Genomic DNA, 19,120 nt, shown 5'->3' with positions numbered 1-19,120 from the left:
ATATTGACGCTAAGGGTGCTTTGTGCGTCGGATATTGAAGAATGTTTGAAAGTGACGATTTGGGGATGAGAATGCGTTGACAGTAACCGTAAATCATTTTACGACAGCGGTAATGGACAATTCCGCTTCCAACCTGTAGGGCGACCGCAGAGGAAAAGTTCCATGTTGTTGCTTTAAAAGCTAGATTGCATTAAACACAGCGACTTGATAACTCACTGTGTCCTTAAGCATGAATCAACATGAACAGAATGTAGGATTGATGATGTCCTAAGCAGAACTGTGATAAATGTCGTGTTCGAAAGACAATGTTTTAGATAAAAAGGTTCAGGGCTCAGGTTGCAAGAACTGGAAACGGTTCACAGGATGGAGGACTCTCTGAGACGCTTCCTTCTGTGCGGTTCGCAACAACCTCTGTGAACGTTAATGACACTATCTGTCTCGGATACAGAGACACAGATATGGCAGCCAAGGATTCTGAAGAATGGCCTCTCCTATCAGCACAGCTGCAGAAAAGGGAAGCATATAATCAAGTGAAGAGAGGGCTCTTGACTTCGTTTCACTGCATCCTTTGTTAAGGCCTTCGCAACTCTTCTCTGAACCAAGAATGGCTGATTACAGAGATGCCAGCATAAGTGTACATGCATAATTCAGACACAATGTAAATGTGTAGAAATTACAATTAAAAATCAAACGGAGCTCCCACACAGGCATTCAAAGATAACTCATAACCTGCTATTTTTAATTTGTTCATTGATTAGTTGCAAACATGATCAGAACTGGAAGAGTTGGTGGCACGATTCTGATTAAAGACCCACATTAATGAAATTCTTCAAAAAACAGCTGATGTGAAGACTGGAGTAACGGTTGCTGAAAATTCAGCTTTTATAAATCTATAGCTAGGCGAACCATTTACCAGCCTCTGTCTAGTCTAATATCAGGGTAGTCTTGTGCTTGTCCTGCCAAAACGTCCACACAGAGCACTTTGAGCTTCAACTCCCAAGTTCTCACTCCGCACCCCCTCAGCTGGCCCATCCTACCCCACCCCCTTTTACTGGTTTAACCTACGACAGAACACATTCCTCACATACCAAAGCACATCGCTGCCAGACACCAGAGAGTGGACACAGACACAAAGGAAAAACCTTCCTAAGCTAGGGCTAGTCCCTTTCACATCAGTAACATAGGACGCACAAACATTCATTACACTTTCTCATGTATGGCCACGTACACCCTATGAAGTTTCAGGAGTGACAACCGCATTTAAACCCTAAATGATCGTTCCATGAGTACAGGACACGACTCACTCCAGAAACTGCGAGGTAGCCATAGCAATGTTCTGGCGTCTCGCGTGTTTATTATACGCTACTCTGACCAAAGAAATATTACAGCGACGAAAGACTCGTTACGTTCAGCAATTTTAACTAAAGCAGTCGACGGAGGCGTCGTGTTCTGTTTAAAGACTACTTCACAGAGCGCGCCCTTGCAGTGTTGCCACGTCCACTTATTAAAAGCGCATTTGGACTTGTTGTTTAAGCTTGGCTCATACAGCGATCAAGTTTATGGAGTTATTAAAGTGAGCAAGTGCAGGTCACGATATTTCAGTCCAATTTATTTCATTTTTTTTATTGGCTTGTTCTTGTTCACTGATTTGCTTGCATGATCTGGCAACAAGAATGAGTCAGACGAGACATGCACGTTAAAATGTGCATTTTTAATTATATGAGAGATGACAGACGAGAGATCCATCTCTGATGCCTCTCGTCGTACGTCATAAACAACTAGTTCTTCAGTTCGGCTCTGTACACACTGGGTAGAATTTGTATAAATGCAGTTGCCACTACCTGCATTTTTTGGGAGTTAATTCAGTTGTAGAATGCGATTGTCACTCCCATATAATACTAATCTGTGTGTGTACAGAATGGGATTAAGCACTAAAAGGTGAAGTGACAACCGAATTTAGCTGTAGTGAGTACCATGTACTGTGTGCCAGGGCTAATAAAACTGAGCTGCTGGACACAAAACACACTGAACTCCTTGCTTCACAACTGGTTGTTAAAAAAATACAGTTTCATGGCAGCACTGAAATATGGCACCGTTTTTGGGAACGGCACAAAGTATGGAAAAAGTTTAATGCACAATGTTGCTTGCATAGAATTGAACATCTTAAAATACTAAGGATTTTGGATCAATTGCGGTTGACTAAACAGGCCATTCAAACAAACAAATCATCTTGTGTCTTTTTGTGTTTCAGCTAAAATTGGTTCAACACATCAGAAACCAGTTTTGACGCAGGGATTTGATCAATACATACAAAAGAAGATCCTCAACGCTCACTGTGCCTCCAATCAAACCATAAATAAGTACAGGCGGAAGAAATGACGGCAGAGATAAAAACAAACTGTAATACTGGATGCCAAAAGGGCTGCCGATAGTTTCTTCTAGATCAGCATAAGGGTAGGAAAATATTTTGATAATGCATCAATTTACAATACGTGTTGATGATGGTTCTAAATTTGAATTTACAATGAGTGTGTTTACAAACCGATCAGACGATCAAGTCTGTTTCACCCATAATGGTGATGCAGAGAGGCAGTAAAGTGCAAAGTAAACAAAGCCTGTCAGAATGACTTCTCTGGAAGACGATACAATACTAAACGATAATAGACAGAAGGTCTGGCACTTGTATGGCTAAAATGTGTATCTGGCCTAAATGTTATTTGACTGGTCTTACAGTGAACATCATTGACAAAGAGTAGCCAATATGGCAAAAATATTATATCGTAATTTTTTTCCTAGTAGGATCTTGATACACAATCTTATCAGGATTCTTCTTCATCATGTTCTTCATTTCAGCTGGAGTGGGGGATATGGGTAATATTTCATGATAATATTTGATATATGAGTATTTCATGAGATAATTATTTCATAAAATAACAGAGATAAAAGATCAAATGTATATAGCGCTTTAAGTTTTTCCCAAGTACAGTAGGTACAGCATTCAAGTGAGAAATACCACAGAAAGTGAATGATCAAATGTAAAATAAAACATTGCATAGTCTTCACAGTATAACTTAAATATACACTGATTCTTATTAAAGCTGCAATAGTTATTCAGTCAACAGTGAGCAATTTTGTCTTTATCTTTTGTTGTTTGATTAACATTAAGTTAACAGAAAGCAGCAGGTTTATAAGGCTGCTGTCACTAAGACCTAAAGCAAGTTATCTAATATAGATACACTTAGTGTACATGGGCATATACAGGTAAAATCTTTACAATAAGTTTCCATTTGTTAACATTAGTGAATTCATTAGTTAACATAGTTCTAAGCATTTATTAATCTTAGCTAATGTTAATTTCAACATTTACTAATATATTATTAAAATCAAAAGTTGGGTCTGTTCATATTTTACAATAGATCAGAGTTAACACTCATTTAAAAAAAGTATTTTTATTAACTAACATTAATATAGATTATTAAATACTGTTACAAATGTTTTGTCCATTGTTAGATAACGCGAGCCACCCAATGACTGCTCTGTCAAATACAGGAAAATCTAACAAAGTGCAATTAATTCATGAAAGAGAAATGAATTTGGGATATGAAGCAAATGACAATGGCAAAATTAAACGGATAAGACACTTGAGCTCATAGACAAAAAAAAATAATCCAGTCTGAGAGAATCATTTGTATGAACGGCAGTACAAAAGAGCCAAGCAACAAGAGGGCAACGACAAGCATCCGCAACAGAATAAACAGCCCATCTGCTGCAACTGCTGTCCGCAGGAATTTCCCATGTAGCTGTTGGAGATGATGAGCCCGTCAGTCACACGGAGAAATATGACTCACTAGAGACTCAGTGAGCCGAGCCAGATATGGCCTGATCAGAGGTGACAATAACTACTGGAGACTGCAGTTCTATTACACAGACACAATCAAACATCTACAGACCTTCAAACTACACATACTCACAATTAAATTGCACAATATTTGTTTAATTGATGTCCTAACTAACTACATTACTGACATTCCCACTAGGTGGCTAAAATAGAATCTACAAGTGCAATAATTTATAGACAGGAGAAAGAAAAAAAATGAAATCCTTGCTGAAATTTAATAATAAACTGTATCACGGTATCAGCTGATGTTTAGCAAACTAAGAATATCTCATGTGCTTTGTCAGAGGCTCTGTAGCCATGTTGTGTTGAAGGGGTGTGTTCAGCAGTGTGTGCGGCCAGACTCAGAGTACTAAAAAAACAAACACCTCAAAGGTCACGGCTGTCTGACAAACAACCCTGGAGCCTCGTGCTATGTGGATGTCCAAAAAAACACTAACCTAAAGCATTATTTATACATGAAATAAATAATACCCAACATAGTGTGGTTTTCTGTATGGAACAGATACTGAACATAAAGCAAACCATTACCCTAAACAAACAAGCATCAAATGAGAGAATAAAAACACTTTAAATTCAAAACTTCCGACATAGTGACGGCTTTTAAACTATTTTTATTTTAATTCCCTCTCAGAATTTTATTTGACACTTTATAGTTCAGTGATTTTGGCACAAATGTAGTTTCATAATTGTCAGTTGTATCACAGTACCTTAAACTGAACTTGACAACATCAAGTCCAGCAACTTGGAAAGTATAGCTATGATTAGTAATATTGATATACAGACATATTTTTAAATACGTTTGGCCTTTTTCTGAGCAGCTTCCTCTCAAAATTGAACGTTTTAGCTATAGAGCTCAGTCTGAATATAACTGTTAACTCAAACAAGCAAAGATTTTAAAGGGATGAAAAATTCCAGATGCTGCATGAGAAGGTAAAGTAATATTTATGTATCCATCCACAGTATCGCTTGTTAACCTGTCTGAGACGCACTGAAGAAAACACAGCTGATCTGAAACAGGTACCAAAATGTTTTTCAGCTCCTCTCGGAATGCCTTTGAAACAGAGTCTCTTGTCACCATAATCTACCCAGGATCTTTATGTTCCAGTAGGCTCAAGAAGACAGATGAGATCTGTCTGCAACCACCTGGACCGAGTTCAAAAGGACAGTGTCATGAAACGCATTACCGCTTATTACACGTGTATTGGAAACAGGTGGGTCAAAAACGCCCAAGCTCCCCAGAACGGTAACTATCTTGGCACAAAACCCATTCCATCCCATCCCATGCCTGACTGATAAGTTGGGGGGCTCGACATCTCTTATCATAATTGAAATTAAAGTGTGCCCGCGCACTGGGTAAATGTGGTTGTGAGATTGCATTTTCAAAGGTTGTAATTATGTTTCAAACATAGCTTTCCTGTCAGTAACCGTGTTTAGATTTCATAGCTTCCATGTGCCTTGCAGAGAGACGGGTGCCACAGACATTCCTGCGCTCCAGTGGCTGTACTGACTGGGTCTTTTCCAAAAATGTTATTGTTGAAGTGAAGATCAGCACTTCCAAAGTTTTCAAAGTTGTTAAAATTAGCCCTTTGTAACCAAGTTCAGTCAACAGCCAGAGAGGGGGATTATGGCTGGTTTCTGGCCGACTAATCAAAGACAGATGTGAATGAATGGATGTGTGTTTGGGTAAGTCAGTGTGTCCAGAAACTTATTTAACGTTTAAAGCTGCATGTCAGAAAACAAATATTCTCCTTTAATAGTGCAATATACCCAACTAGAGCATTAAAATTAGCTCACCTATAAGGCCTGGGTATTGACACAGATTTCACAAATCAATTTCGATTAAATTGTGATTTGAATTCAATTAGATATTGATTCATATACATATATAAGGGTTGTCACTTTTATGAAAAAATCCTGTTCGATTTTTGAGACATAAGTGTGTGTTCATTTAAGTGTTTCCATTTTAAATGCCAAATATGGGCAAATCCACGGACAACTAACAGGCATTAGGACGAACGTAAAGAGGGCGCTTGAGACGCGCACAAGTCAGCAAATATTCCTGATGATTACTGATGATTTATTGGCGTGAAGTTTCGTGCACAATGACAAACAGGAGTGCAACATTCTCGAAAAACAATAATCAAATTTCGCCTACGTAGGCGATTGTAGAGATGCATAGCCCGAATCTGTATCTGTATGCATGAGACGGTCTGCATACCGGCAGAATTCACAGTTTTGTTGTAAAAAGAGACACATTATGCAGAGGTATAATTTGCTGTTATGTGTGTTGGTCAGAGCCTGCATTTGCTGTGTGAAGCGCGTTCGCTGCGGGCGTATCGTGCCGAGAGAAGACCGTTAAAATCGATTCCCTATTTTCGTTTTCGAAACTTGCGTTGGTTGGTCCGATCGATTGTGCAATCGATTTTCTAACGTAAAGTGATAGCCCTAATATATATTAATTATATATTAAATATATACCTTATTTTATAAGGTAGTATGTCCATTTTTAATGCTAAACTATACAGGGAACCCTGTCTTGGCACATTACCAAAACATTAAAGGTTTAAGTTTACAATAGTCCAAATTCAACTGCTATTCATTTTTAGATATAATAACGAGCACTCAAATAAAAAGTTTGTTGTATAAAAAAAAAACATTTAAATTGCACATAAGGCAGTTTATGTTTCTACTCCAATTGACTGTGGCTGTCATAATTTCTTTCATTTTTTTTCTTTTATTCAAACTACCATGGTGCAGCGCAGGGAAGAGTAAAGGCATGGACCTAAAGTGCAGCAAAAATTTTACAAAACAAGAAGATAATTCTAGAAGATGAAGGTAACTATCAAATGAGGGGAACAACTGTAACAATAACCAACAAGAAACTCTGATCAAATCTTGACCAGTTTTGGCGCTCTGATAAAAGAGTGTAAAAGAGTGGTTTCCAGCCATAAAACCATAAGTGCGCTTGGACAAAACTGGAACGGAGCCATGACGGAGGAATTATCTCAGAGGAAAAATAAACAACTTTGTTCCACTGCCGTAATCCCTGCAGATCTAATGAGACTGGCGTGTGCAGCATTGTTGGGGGTGTTTCCTCCAAAGGCAGACACTAGGGTCCATGTGTCCCGGCCAAACTTGACCCAGTACGTCACAGTTCGTACTGCCCCCCCCCCCCCAACCCCAACCATCGCCACACAAAGGCGACATTGTACCCCACAATGCAGGTCAGCCTCTCCTTCCAGCCTGGGACGGCTCTTGTTCCCTGACCACTGACAGATCAGGACAACTGGTCAGTCCTTGTATGTAAGAGAGCGGTTTGGTAGAGAATTCAGCATTGCATTCATGCCAAATGCTTCTCCGTTTCCTGGATTAACTTCTTTGATTCCAAGTTGGGATGATTGTTCACGACTAACAAATTCACCAATGAAAGGACTCATAAAATCAATGAAATGTTATGTACATGAGATTTCTTTTTAAAATAAGTGTCATGTACCTTGCAGTGCAATTACGTTTTACATATAGTTACACTACTGTTCAAGAGATTGGGGTCAGTACGTTTTTTTTTGTGGTTTTTTTTTATAACACACATGAAATTCATCAAAATTGTAAGTAAAGACTTTTACATTGTTGCAAAAAATATTTTTTCTTTTAAACTTTAAATTCATCAAAGAAACTTAAAGTTGTAAGTTAAACTTAAAGAAAAAAAAATTAAGCCGTACAATTGTCTTCAACCCTGATAATAAGAAATGTCTCTTGAGCAGCAAATCATCATATTAGAATGATTTCTTAAGGATCATGTGACACTGAAGAGTGAAGACTGGAGTAATGATGCTGAAAATTCAGCTTTGCCATCACAGGAATGAAATCATATGTTAAAATAGAAAACAGTTATTTTAAATTTTAATAATATGTCACAATATTACCGTTTTACTGTATTTTTGATCAAATAAATACAGCATAAAGACTTCTTTCAAAAAAATAATTAAATATCTTACTGACCCCAAACTTTTGAATAGTAGTGTAAATTTCATTATTAAAATTGTACATATAAAAGTAATTTTGGCAATCACAAATGCTATAAACATGATTTAAAATACAAGAACTCCGATGCACACTGAGGAAGTGCTGAGCTGGTACAGCCTACAAAACAAATACGAACCCCATATTACGTAATACAGCTCCATTTATCCTAATCAAAAGTGTGCAGACTGTTTGTCCTGACTACATTTGCTGTTCATTGATTGTATAAACTCCTCTAAACACCACTAAAATGCAGTGAAAATTAAATTGAGAGTGGAAAGATTAAATTAATTCAGTTGTAATGGAACACACTAACATCATCTTAATCTGTGACACAGTTACCCACTCCAATATCCAACTGCCCCAGATTTACTAAGAGATGACTTAAAGATTATGACAGCGGTACAATCATGGTTGACCAAAATCACAGAATTACATCTCCTGATCTCGCCTTACACAATCAGCCACGACCGATCCGCTTCACTGAGTAGAGAACCAGAATGAAAACAGTCTGAAAAAGCTCCAATTGTCCAAGAAGAGGAGCGACGGACCTTACTTTGTATGATCTCCTGCTGTGATGGACAGAGGCTTAGTATTCACAGCTAATGACATATGATGAAGAACAGAGTGTTGTATTCAAAAGCTTGACTCTCTAAAACTTCTTTAGTAACCTTGTAGTTTATCAGTGACCGATAGAGAGGTTTCTGATACGCATTATCTTACACTTCTCACTTCAATATGCACAGACCCACAGCTGAGGCAAGAAAAACTCAATATGAAGAGAAAAATCCAGCCATTTTCTCTCTCCATTCTCTGGGCTTATCTGAGGACACCAGATAAAATTAATTTATCTCTAGGGGTGAAAAACAAACTGAAATATAATAGATACCATAGGAAATAGTGATCATTCAATTTCCGTCTAAGTCACATGATACAATGAAACACAAAGCACAGCCAATAACATTAAATGTTGGCTGAAACTGCTAGTAATTTCATATTCTGCTTTATGGTTAAGGAAATCTTGAACTGCTTAAAATAACAAGAGGAGAAGTTGTCTGCTTAATAACACCTGGTGGTCTTCTCCTCATCTAGCAGCAAGTGCTGAACAAAGATTCAATAAACACAAAACACCCTCTTTATTTTTGCTGCAATATCCTCAGTGGAAATCCAGAATTATTTAGCCAGAGGTGTTATTTGGGCTTAACATGATGAACTGACTGAGAACAGAAGGAATATTTGATATTTGCGGTCTTACCTTGAAGCATGCATCTGTAGGCCGATTCAGAGATGGCGTAGATATGAGGTGGCATTTCATGCCTCTTCTTACCCCTGTACATCTCGATGATGTTCTCGGAGTATATGGGGAGGTTTTTGTATGGATTTATGACCACGCAGAAGAGTCCTGAGTACGTCTGCACAGAGACAAGAACACAAACAAAAGATGGAAGTTCATTTATTAATGAAATCTGACAACAATTTTTGGACATCAACGTCACTAAACGATAACTGTGCTATACATGCTATATCATTTATATAAAAAAAAAAGACGAGACTAAATGTAGTTAAAAAATTAAAACTTTACCAAAACCACTAGGCTGACGATAGGACGATATGACGATGGAGCATATCGCCCAACATTAACTGACAAACAAGTAAGATGGAGTTTAGCGATCTTCGTTTGAGATATTCTGCTTGAAAGAAAGTGTCAGTCAGTCGGTGTTCCTTCACAAGCCACTTGTGCTGTTTGCTGCGAACCTTCTCGCAGATGAACTGTAATAAATCCAAACATGGATTTCAAGACTATATTTGCTGAATAGATGCACTAATTCTGTGTGACAATACAAAGTATTTTTTGCTGTTGTTTTAATAGAAAAACATTAATGTAATTTGCAATTATTGGAATTACTATTAGGAATGACTTACACTCCGGGCGTTTTCACACCTGAAAGTCCGCACCAAGGTCCGAACCAAAGTTCATGTTTTGATACATTTTATACATTCGGTTAGTTTTGGTTTGGTTTCACATTGCAATTATGCGAGCGCACTAAAGAACTTTACATGACGTACTTGCGTCCTGTCGTCATCATCTATGTGGGCTGCATCTTGACATTGATTGGTTTGTAAACGGACGTCAGTCTGTAGTCAATTCGGCGGGTAACTTTGACAAGAATGAAAAAAAAAAAATCTTGACAAGAATGAATGAACAGACGCATATTGTTGCCACTTCACTGTTATTATTACGCCATTACTACCTGCAGCACCAACTATACTCGAGGCTAGATCAAATGTGCCAAATGAACATCCTCGTTGTGCGAATATTTTATCGTCGCCGGCAGGAAAGGAGCAGAAGACTGCAAGCAATCCTGCGAGAACCACCGGAACTCGGTCTGAAAGTCCGAACCATACAGAAAATGCTTTCACACTAGAAACGAACCAAACCTTTGTTCAGTTTGATCCGGACCGAGACTACCTATTTTCGTCTGACCAAATTTCGTCTGTTTGGTCCGGACCGTGGTCCGGGGGAGGTTTCACACCTGTAATTTTGATTCGGATCAAACGGAAAAGTCTGAAAATCCGGACCAAACAAGGGCCCATAGACAAGCGTTATGATATAATGCCAACAGAATTCTTTTCTCATTTCAGAACAATTAAATAATGTAATGAGATAAAATGCAGATTATTGTTTATCATGAATTTATGATATTTTTCAAGAAGGGGCAGTGAAAATACTGATATCTGCATTAAGTGTACAGAATGAAACACAACAAAGGTGTTTTTCTTGAGAAATGCTGGTATGCTTTCAGTGCCAGTGCAGCTGTCCCGCAGTATGCACTTCATTACAGAAGACATTTACAAGTTTTATTCATGCTGTTCCACATACGAGACTATAACTGAGAGCATCTTGTGTTTGTTTGAATGTCTTTGGCCACTGCTGTGTGATCCAGACACAAGTCAGGGGAGAGGTAATCCCCGTCTGCTGAAGGGTCTTTCTATTGGCTGAGCTTGTGTTTAAGAGTGGGCATTTATATGGGTGTGCATTCAGGACAGTTGAGTCTACATCCCACTCCCAATTCCCCACTAGACAAAGCAATCCTGCCAAACTAGATCTCAGGCCAGAACAACAGACTTGGGACTCAAGAGACTTGTGGCTGGAAATTTGTTTTTCTCCAGCATCATTCTCCCATGTTTGTCAGGCTATATATGGAAGAAAACTGCTTCCCATTTATGAGATATGCATAACTGCACTCATTAACAGTTTAACACTTAAGAACTTTAATGTACTACTACTGCATGGAAATAAATGCTGTGATGTTATTTCCATCAAGAGGTGCATTGTACTGACTGACAATGCAAGAAACGAGCGCTCTGTAAAGTCTCCTCCAGCACATCCAAAGACTTTGACTCAGAGGAGCCAATTCATGTGTTAAAATTATTCTTCATGCTCCCTCCCAACCATTCTTTCACAATTTGAGCCTGATGAATCTTGACATTGTCCTCCTTGAATATGGCCATGATGTGTCTTCCTACATAGTCGTTTAAGGGATGAAAATCTACACACTCCATCAATTACAGTTAGAAGAACTGTTGCCAAACATATAACATGCTAGAAACAATAATCACTGCAATAATGATCCAATCAGAGACTCTTATTTGCCTATTTAGGCTACATCTACATTTGAAAACGCTGGTTTCATTTCAAAATGCTCTCAGTCTACACTAGCAATTTTCAAGCGTTTTCCAAAAGTTTCTCATCCACACTGAAATATGGGAAAACGCTAAATTCACCTTACTCCGCATGCATAAAACACTAAAAACTCACTGAGATGATACAGAGGGAACAGACATAATAAAGATGTCATGCTATTCTTCTGGCAGGATCATTTTATATAGCAAAATATCTCACCATTCACTAATGCGTCCAGGTCGCACTCGGTCACCTTTACATGTTTGATCTAAAACGCAATGTTTTGCCACAAGACAGCAATTGAGAACAGGCCTACATTTTCTGTCATCTTTGGAGGACTTTGATATGAAGAGTGTACAAGGTAACATATCTTTAGCAACATTGTGAAAGTGAACAGCACACAACAAACATGCATCCATAGTGATAGATGATTTTTACATTTGAGCCCCTGAGAAACTCTCTGCACAGCCATATTTACATTAGATTGATTTTAATCACTTAAATGTACTCAAAGCGTTTACCAAGGCAAGCACTAGTAAATACAAGTATCGGATCGGGACACGGTTTCAGCAGATACTCAATATTCAATTACTTGGATTGGGAGCACACACAAAAAAAACTTGATCAGGATATCTCTAATTTGTTTGTCTACGATGTGGCAACATTGGCCCAGGCGCTGTTTCAAAGGGCATATTTATACCAGGTCACTTCATGCATTTTCTCTAATGTAAGGCCATCCTTAAAAATATTCTTGTTTGCCGTAACCCGACCGACCCAATTATTTATTTATTTTTCCTTTTAGTCCGACCGACTTGCCGGTTGTAAACTTGCGTTAAGACCGGCTTATTATTTTTTTACTCTTCAAACAACTAATACAAATGCAATAAAATAATATTAATCATATTTTAGTAAGTATTGTGAATATAAAATTGCCTAGGCCTACATACAAATGTAGGCTACGTTCTTTCTTTTAAATAAAAACCCGTGGCGTCATCTATGATTATGTTTACGCATGTCACACTATGGCCTGTACGTTCGCTTCGTTTCATTCGCTGTCAATGGTTCACGCTTGGTGATGATGGCTGCGGCTGCAGTAAATAAAATGTTCGCGGTCACCGTTCAAAGTCGTACGGATTCGGGCACCATAATACAACTAGAAAATGCATTAAAACATCTCGACACCGCTTTAAGTTGGCTTAAAGACGACATAGTTTGGCCAGAGCAATGGTCAAAGGGATGTCATGTTAACAGGGTTCCTACACATTCCAGGACATATTTGTTTAATGGATGTAAACATCCCAAATGTTACAAATTAACATGTTTTTATGTTAATGCAATTAACTGTTATTTTAATTTATTTGTTTCCCTCTGAAAATCCACTTTCATTGAAATCTAGTGGCTTCTTTTTTTTCTTGATTCTTTTCCAAAATGAAAGCAGCTGGAATTAATGCGATAAACATGTTTTTTGACAAAGATTTCAAATTGTTTGTGGTCTATATAACCTGCATCAGAATGAGGTTTGCAATGGTGCGCCCGAAGGCACGGGTTGAAGACCCAGTTAGTGACGTCACGATATGCAAATTTGTTTAAATTCATACCTACGCAATCGCCATGATCAAAATTGTCCTTTTTTTTGCTGTTACTGCAAACCAAAATATTTTTAAGGATGGCCTAATTGAAGTAGGTAGAAGTACATTCGAGAGTAACAAACAGATTATCAAAAAAAGAAGACAAATATAGTGTTGTAGTGTGGGGACTTTGTTCTATGCATCTCCCATCATGCTATTCAGGAACATAGGGGCGTGGGAAGGCAGAGAGGAACGCAGCAGCTCCACGGCTCTGCCCACACAGCAGATATGAGAGCACATACCACACACACCAGCCTGAGGTCTGGTCACTATCCATGCACACAAAAGAATAGATAACCTTTAAAGGCACAGTGTGAAAGTTTCACCAATAGAGGTCGCTTATTAAAAAAAATTAACTAAGACGTAGCTTGATGACGCTGTGAATGTGCATGGAATCATGGGAGTTGTCATCTTCACCTCAACAGCTGATGGGCAGAAATCATGTTCCTGGATGAGCTGATGTATTAAAGTTTTATTAACGTTACTGTGGTATGAAGCAGGGCGGGGGCACATTATACATTGATATTTTTATTATGCTTGTTGGCCGCAGTCGGCCTCTGCCGCTTCTTTTGTTTTGTTGTTTTTTCTTTTCTTTTTTTTTACAATTAAAGTTGTTTAACATCCATCTCCTTCTTCCCTGAACTTGAACATTGTTACAGTTATGTTTGATCAGTTAAATTCACATTATTTTATTTCATTCTAATGAAATAGCCGCAATTGCTGAATTACTACTTACTCATACAGGTCAATTTATTTGATGGAATAAAATTGTGGGGTAACAGAGCACTGTTTTACTTGGTCAAAACAATCATACTAAAAACACATTTGAGTACGTTGAAAGTTGTTAACGTTACGCTGCGCGTTCGCTTTGTGGCTGGTATGAGACACTTCTTGAACACTGCAGTAAGCTAGATCAATATTAGAATATCATATTTAAAAAAGCTGGATGACTTGTGTTGCTAAATGGCATTGAATTAATTTAAATATATACTGTATGGTGGAGAAAATTCTGTATTACTGTAACTTCAAATAAAGAGCTCTCTGATTATGCTATGTTAGCAATTACTTGCTTTTGATACTTTATGTAAACCAATTATTATTGCCTCGTTGTTATTATGGGGATATTTTGGGGATATTTAATTTGATTTTATCAATCAATAAATTCCACTAGAAACAAACCTTGTTGTATTATTTTAATTTAATACTGTGAAGCTGCTTTGATACAATCTGTATTGTGAAAAGCGCTATACAAATATACTTGACTTGACTTGACTTGACTTGACTTGACTTGACTTGACTTGACTTGACTTGACTTGACTTATGCATTTTAAGTCGTTTTAAAGGGTATTCACTTCTTAGGTCTATTTTATTACCACAAAAAACTATCCGATTACTCAATTAATTGTCAAAATAATTGACCATTTGCTCAATTACCAAAATAATTGCAAGTAGGGCTGTCACTTGAGAAAAATCTAATTCGAATGGATATCAAATATCCAGCAATGCATTCGAATATATTCAAATATCAAAAAAACAAAACAAAAAAAAACACCGTAACGGACATTCAATCACAAATGTATTAACAGTCTGACAGTCATAAACAGAACTCAAAAAAAAAAAAAAAAAAATTTGACTTAATGTTTGAAACAGCAGGTTATCAACTTAATCTATATGAAGTGCCACTATGCATAGCCAATCACAAAATTAAGCTACATGGGAAAAAAGGTGCAGACCGGTTGTGCAGGAAAGTATGCAGTCATACGATGTTGGACGCCTGGCGATCCTCTGGCCGTCCGCTCTGTCTCTGACTCCGCTGCCACATTTGGATGGTAACTCGACAGGTGAGCGCGAAGATTGGATGTCGAGGATGCGTAGGTAAACCGTTTTTTGCAAATTCGGCAAACTACCTTATCTTTAACGGTGTAGAACCCAAAATATTTCCAGACACTAAAAAGTAGTAACATAGGTTTTGTAACATAGGCTACTTTTTAGATGAGTTGGGGTCGTAATTGTCCGCTCAGGCTGGCTGTTCTGTGCGTTATCTTCCATTTTCAAAACAGGGTGGCTGTTGGCTATTTTGCTGGATTTGGTCATGGGCCTACGCTACAATACGTTTAGAGCGCCTGCTACAGGATGAAATGGCAAACAATAAAATAAAAACAAACGGTCTAATCATAGACTGTAAAAAAATGCGCTACACATGGCACTTTAAAAACCGGATAGTTTATTTATAGTTCGATTACGGATATTTCACGTCATGTTCGAATGCATATTCGAATATCGAATAAAAAGTGACAGCCCTAATTGCAAGTGAAAGCACTGGATTAGTTAAATGCTAAGTAAAATGCACCTGCATTGTTTTGCATTTTGTGAATTTCAGTCAACTAAAAAACTTTTTTTTTTTGAAGATAAAAGTCAGATTTTGTCATTGAAGATTTCTTAAATATAGTGTTTCTTAAAATAAAAAAAAATAACCATCTCATGAACCCAATATCGTGTATCGTCTCATGAGCTAAGTGTATCTTCATACCCCAGTCAACAATAATTAGCCAATTAACTGAGGTACGCTGAGATATGCAGGGCTTGTCAACAGTCAGTCTGACATCTTGACATCTCGCAGATATTACGAGCCAGTTGTAACTCAATGCCAAACAAAGGTCCTGTTATTAAACTTCAGCTTTGGCTAGGCCAAGCATGGGCCTCCAGAGCTAATTACTGCAGCCTATAGGGAGGGAGCACAGCAGCCACAGACACAGGCTTAAATCACAAGGCAGCAGGGAGCAGGCCTTACAATCCAGCCGGACCGTCTTCAACTCTGCTGAGCGGGTATGGGAGAATATGGGAGTGTAATATGAATGACAACATTGCCTGCTTTCATAACGTCTTCTTAAAGTGCTGCCAGTCGAGATGATTTCTTTAACCAACGACCAGAAAACGCTTTCAGTGATGGGAAATTAAAAGCTGAACTGGATAAATTCGATCCAGTGGGGTTTTTTTTCCGGGTTTTTTGAAGTGGTGACTGGGTTGGAAGATCAACAGAAGTGGCTGGACAGTGTGAAGACAAGTGGCCCCTCTCATTGAGACTCCATAATGACCTCATAGGGAAATAAAGGAAATGATGGGGCTAAAACACCAAACAGCTTGCTTCACACTCTCTTTCTCTCTCCTGAACAATAAAAGTCCCCCAGTTTCTCTCTCTGAGTGCATGCTGTAAACCACAAGGTACTTATGAACTCAAACTAGGGCTGCAACAACTTATGCCTAATCGACAAAATCGAAAAATGAAAAAAATCAACAACAAATTGAATTATGGCTTAATCGTGCCTGTGCACAGAAAACATCCTCCAGTCGCGCCACTTTACGGTAGTGAAAAACTATGACTATGAACATCACATATCTGCAATATAGAGGACAATGACTCCTGACACTGTGAAAAAAGTGCATTAACGAAGTTATCCAAACCATGAGATGCTTTATAGTTTATATTATGCGCTTTAAACTCGTAAGCATTAAGTTTAATGCGGCTTGCCCTGTCAGGCGCTATGTCAGATGTGTGTGCTGTTTAATGTGTTTGGAGATGTGCCTTCTACACACAAATGAAATTACATTTTACTGTTATATCCTTATCTGTGAATGTTAGAAGTAGAATGTACCACGAGCATTTCCATTTTGTACAAAGGTTTGTCCTGACAGCAAGCGAGTCTCTGTTAAACTCCACAGACTTCATTGAACGAGCACCCATGTACATGTGTGTGTATATACACACATTAGACACACAGATTTTTATCCAATGAATCGACAATTAAAATAATCATTAGAAGCAGCCCTATCCCTACACTCTCAAAGAAGCCTATATACTCCTATAAAAAAAAAAAAAAAATTCCCTCAAAAACCAAAGTAGACTTCAACTTGAAAGCAAAAAAGAAAGCAAACACCATCACATCACACTTACGTATATGAGCCCAGAGTAGTAACGATCCTTCAGGTTGTGTAAAACCGACGCTTCATTCAGGCAGGTGAGCTCCGCCATATCCTCCACTTTGCTGAACTTGGGTGGGTTCATCTTCTGGATGTCATCTTTGTTCACCAGGGCCTTCTTGCCATTTTCAGCCAGCTCAACAAGCACCTCCTCTCCACGTTCCTCTCGAATGCTGGCCGCCTCGAATCCATGCCGCTCGGAAGGAACCCACACCAGCTTCTTGGCCGTCCAGTCTGCCTGTGAAGCTGGGTTGTAGACCACGGCCCGATCCACAAAGAGGTACCGCTCAGGGTCCTCTTGCCCGCTCCGCTGCGCCATCTCCGGCATGAGGAACTAAAAATAGGCCACCTGGAAAGAGAGTTAGATGGAGTTAGTAATGGAAGAGCAGAGATTCTCTCTGATACGAGACAGCATAGGCATAGGAGTATGAACAGTCAAATATTATATTGGATTTACATGGATATAGCCAAGAACGCAGATACATCATTAAGCAACATGCATTTAATCTATAATACTTGGTTAGTATTTTAAAATAGTTATCATAATAATAAAATAGTAGCTTAAATTCTCTGAATACAAAGACAATAAACTACTGAATTAATTTAAAGTGTGTGGATTTATTCCGCACACCTCACTGTTAGATGATGAATACTTAGATGAGCAAAGCTCATATTTTCAGTAAACAGCTGCTTGTAAAACAGTTTACACATAGTAGATAATATAGGTTTAATATCTCTGTACCACTGGACCACCTCAAAGATGCATTAACGGGGGGGGACCCAACAGAAGCAGAAGCCAGATGGTCTGGCCTATAACTGGACTACAGTTACTGTAATTCTCAAAGAGAGAGAGAAAAAAAAGCTAGAACTAGGCAAGCAGGGCAAAGAAAATGGGTCGTGCCTGTTATTTCACAGATAAGAGCCGTTATACGCGAGATGAATCCCCTGTAAACTGAAGCGGGACTTCAGGGCCAGTCCTTCAAAATTCATTCAATGATAAACCCCGTCCAACCAACTTTCTAACGGTCACGGTCTTACAAATAGTTTGATATTATAGTTTGGTACATATATAAACCATGCGACGGGACCGTTAACAAATAATATTTTCTCCTGCACTGGCTAAAGTTTTTGCGGCCGTCTAGCTCGTGCTCGTGCTCGTGCTCATTCCTCGCGCCTGCAAACCGGGAGCTGAACGCGCCTTCTCCTCCGCATCATCATCATCATCATCTCCCGGTATATGGCCTGTGGCGAGGCGGACAAACGTTTTATTAGTGCATTAGCCAACATATGCTGCTCGTGGCTGCCCAAAGGCAAAAGATCCTACAAATTAAACATGTATTTATCTGCTTTTAAAGGTACCGCAATAACAAGCTCGCTAACATGGGTTAGCGCGCGAGCTTAGCGCGAGCTCTCCCCGTCGCTTGAAAAGTAATGCAAAAAATAATCCGTTATACGGCAACGGGAAAAAAACGGGGCCAAAATTAAAAGACGCATGAACTTACCAAGGGCTGTCAGCGATGAGACCTACGTGCACGAAGAGATGAATGAATTGCAATCCAGCGCGTCCAGTTTTTATTATCCAGTTATTTTGAAAGTCGGCCAAATATTCCCTTGTTTCGCCCCTTCTCAGTTCTCACTGATGCCACTGTCCGCAGCCCTGCCTCTCTCTGAACTCCTCCTCAACCGAACTCAGCATCGCACTCTCTTGCGCCCGCCTCTCCGGTCACACCCACCGGGGCCCTTGTGGAACGGGGATTGGATTGTATCGGACCTTGACCACAAGCTATTGGTTTATTAGCATTACACCCCCCAACAAAACTGATTGTTCATGCAAGCTTTCTTTCTTCTAGCGGGAGCTAGCCTGTATCATATTGGTTTCAAGGCCGTGAGCGTGAAATATTTACCAAAGAG

The 19,120-nt window shown here is 38.8% G+C and overlaps 1 protein-coding gene across 4 annotated transcripts in view; it reads right to left on the bottom strand.

The window, feature by feature from the left end:
• Nucleotides 1–18,956, bottom strand: part of myh10 (myosin, heavy chain 10, non-muscle) — a 63,389-nt gene extending 44,433 nt beyond the window's left edge. For 2 of the 4 annotated variants that reach the window (XM_084425455.1, XM_084425457.1), the window contains exons 1-3: nucleotides 18,712–18,900; nucleotides 17,184–17,558; nucleotides 9,174–9,330 (exon numbers count right to left, since the gene is read on the bottom strand). In XM_084425455.1, the coding sequence (XP_084281581.1) occupies nucleotides 9,174–9,330; nucleotides 17,184–17,537 (511 nt within the window). In that variant the 5' untranslated portion in view covers nucleotides 17,538–17,558; nucleotides 18,712–18,900. Of the gene's footprint in view, nucleotides 1–9,173; nucleotides 9,331–17,183; nucleotides 17,559–18,711 lie in introns of all 4 variants that reach the window. The other 2 variants (XM_084425458.1, XM_084425456.1) reach the window with 2 other exon arrangements.
• Between the last annotated feature and the right edge of the window lie 164 nt (nucleotides 18,957–19,120).

Source organism: Rutilus rutilus (genome assembly GCF_951802725.1).
Source record: "Rutilus rutilus genome assembly, chromosome: 12".
Taxonomy (NCBI): domain Eukaryota; kingdom Metazoa; phylum Chordata; class Actinopteri; order Cypriniformes; family Leuciscidae; genus Rutilus; species Rutilus rutilus.
The sequence above is the reverse complement of the archived record's forward strand: the minus strand, read 5'-3'. Positions and strand labels throughout refer to the sequence as shown.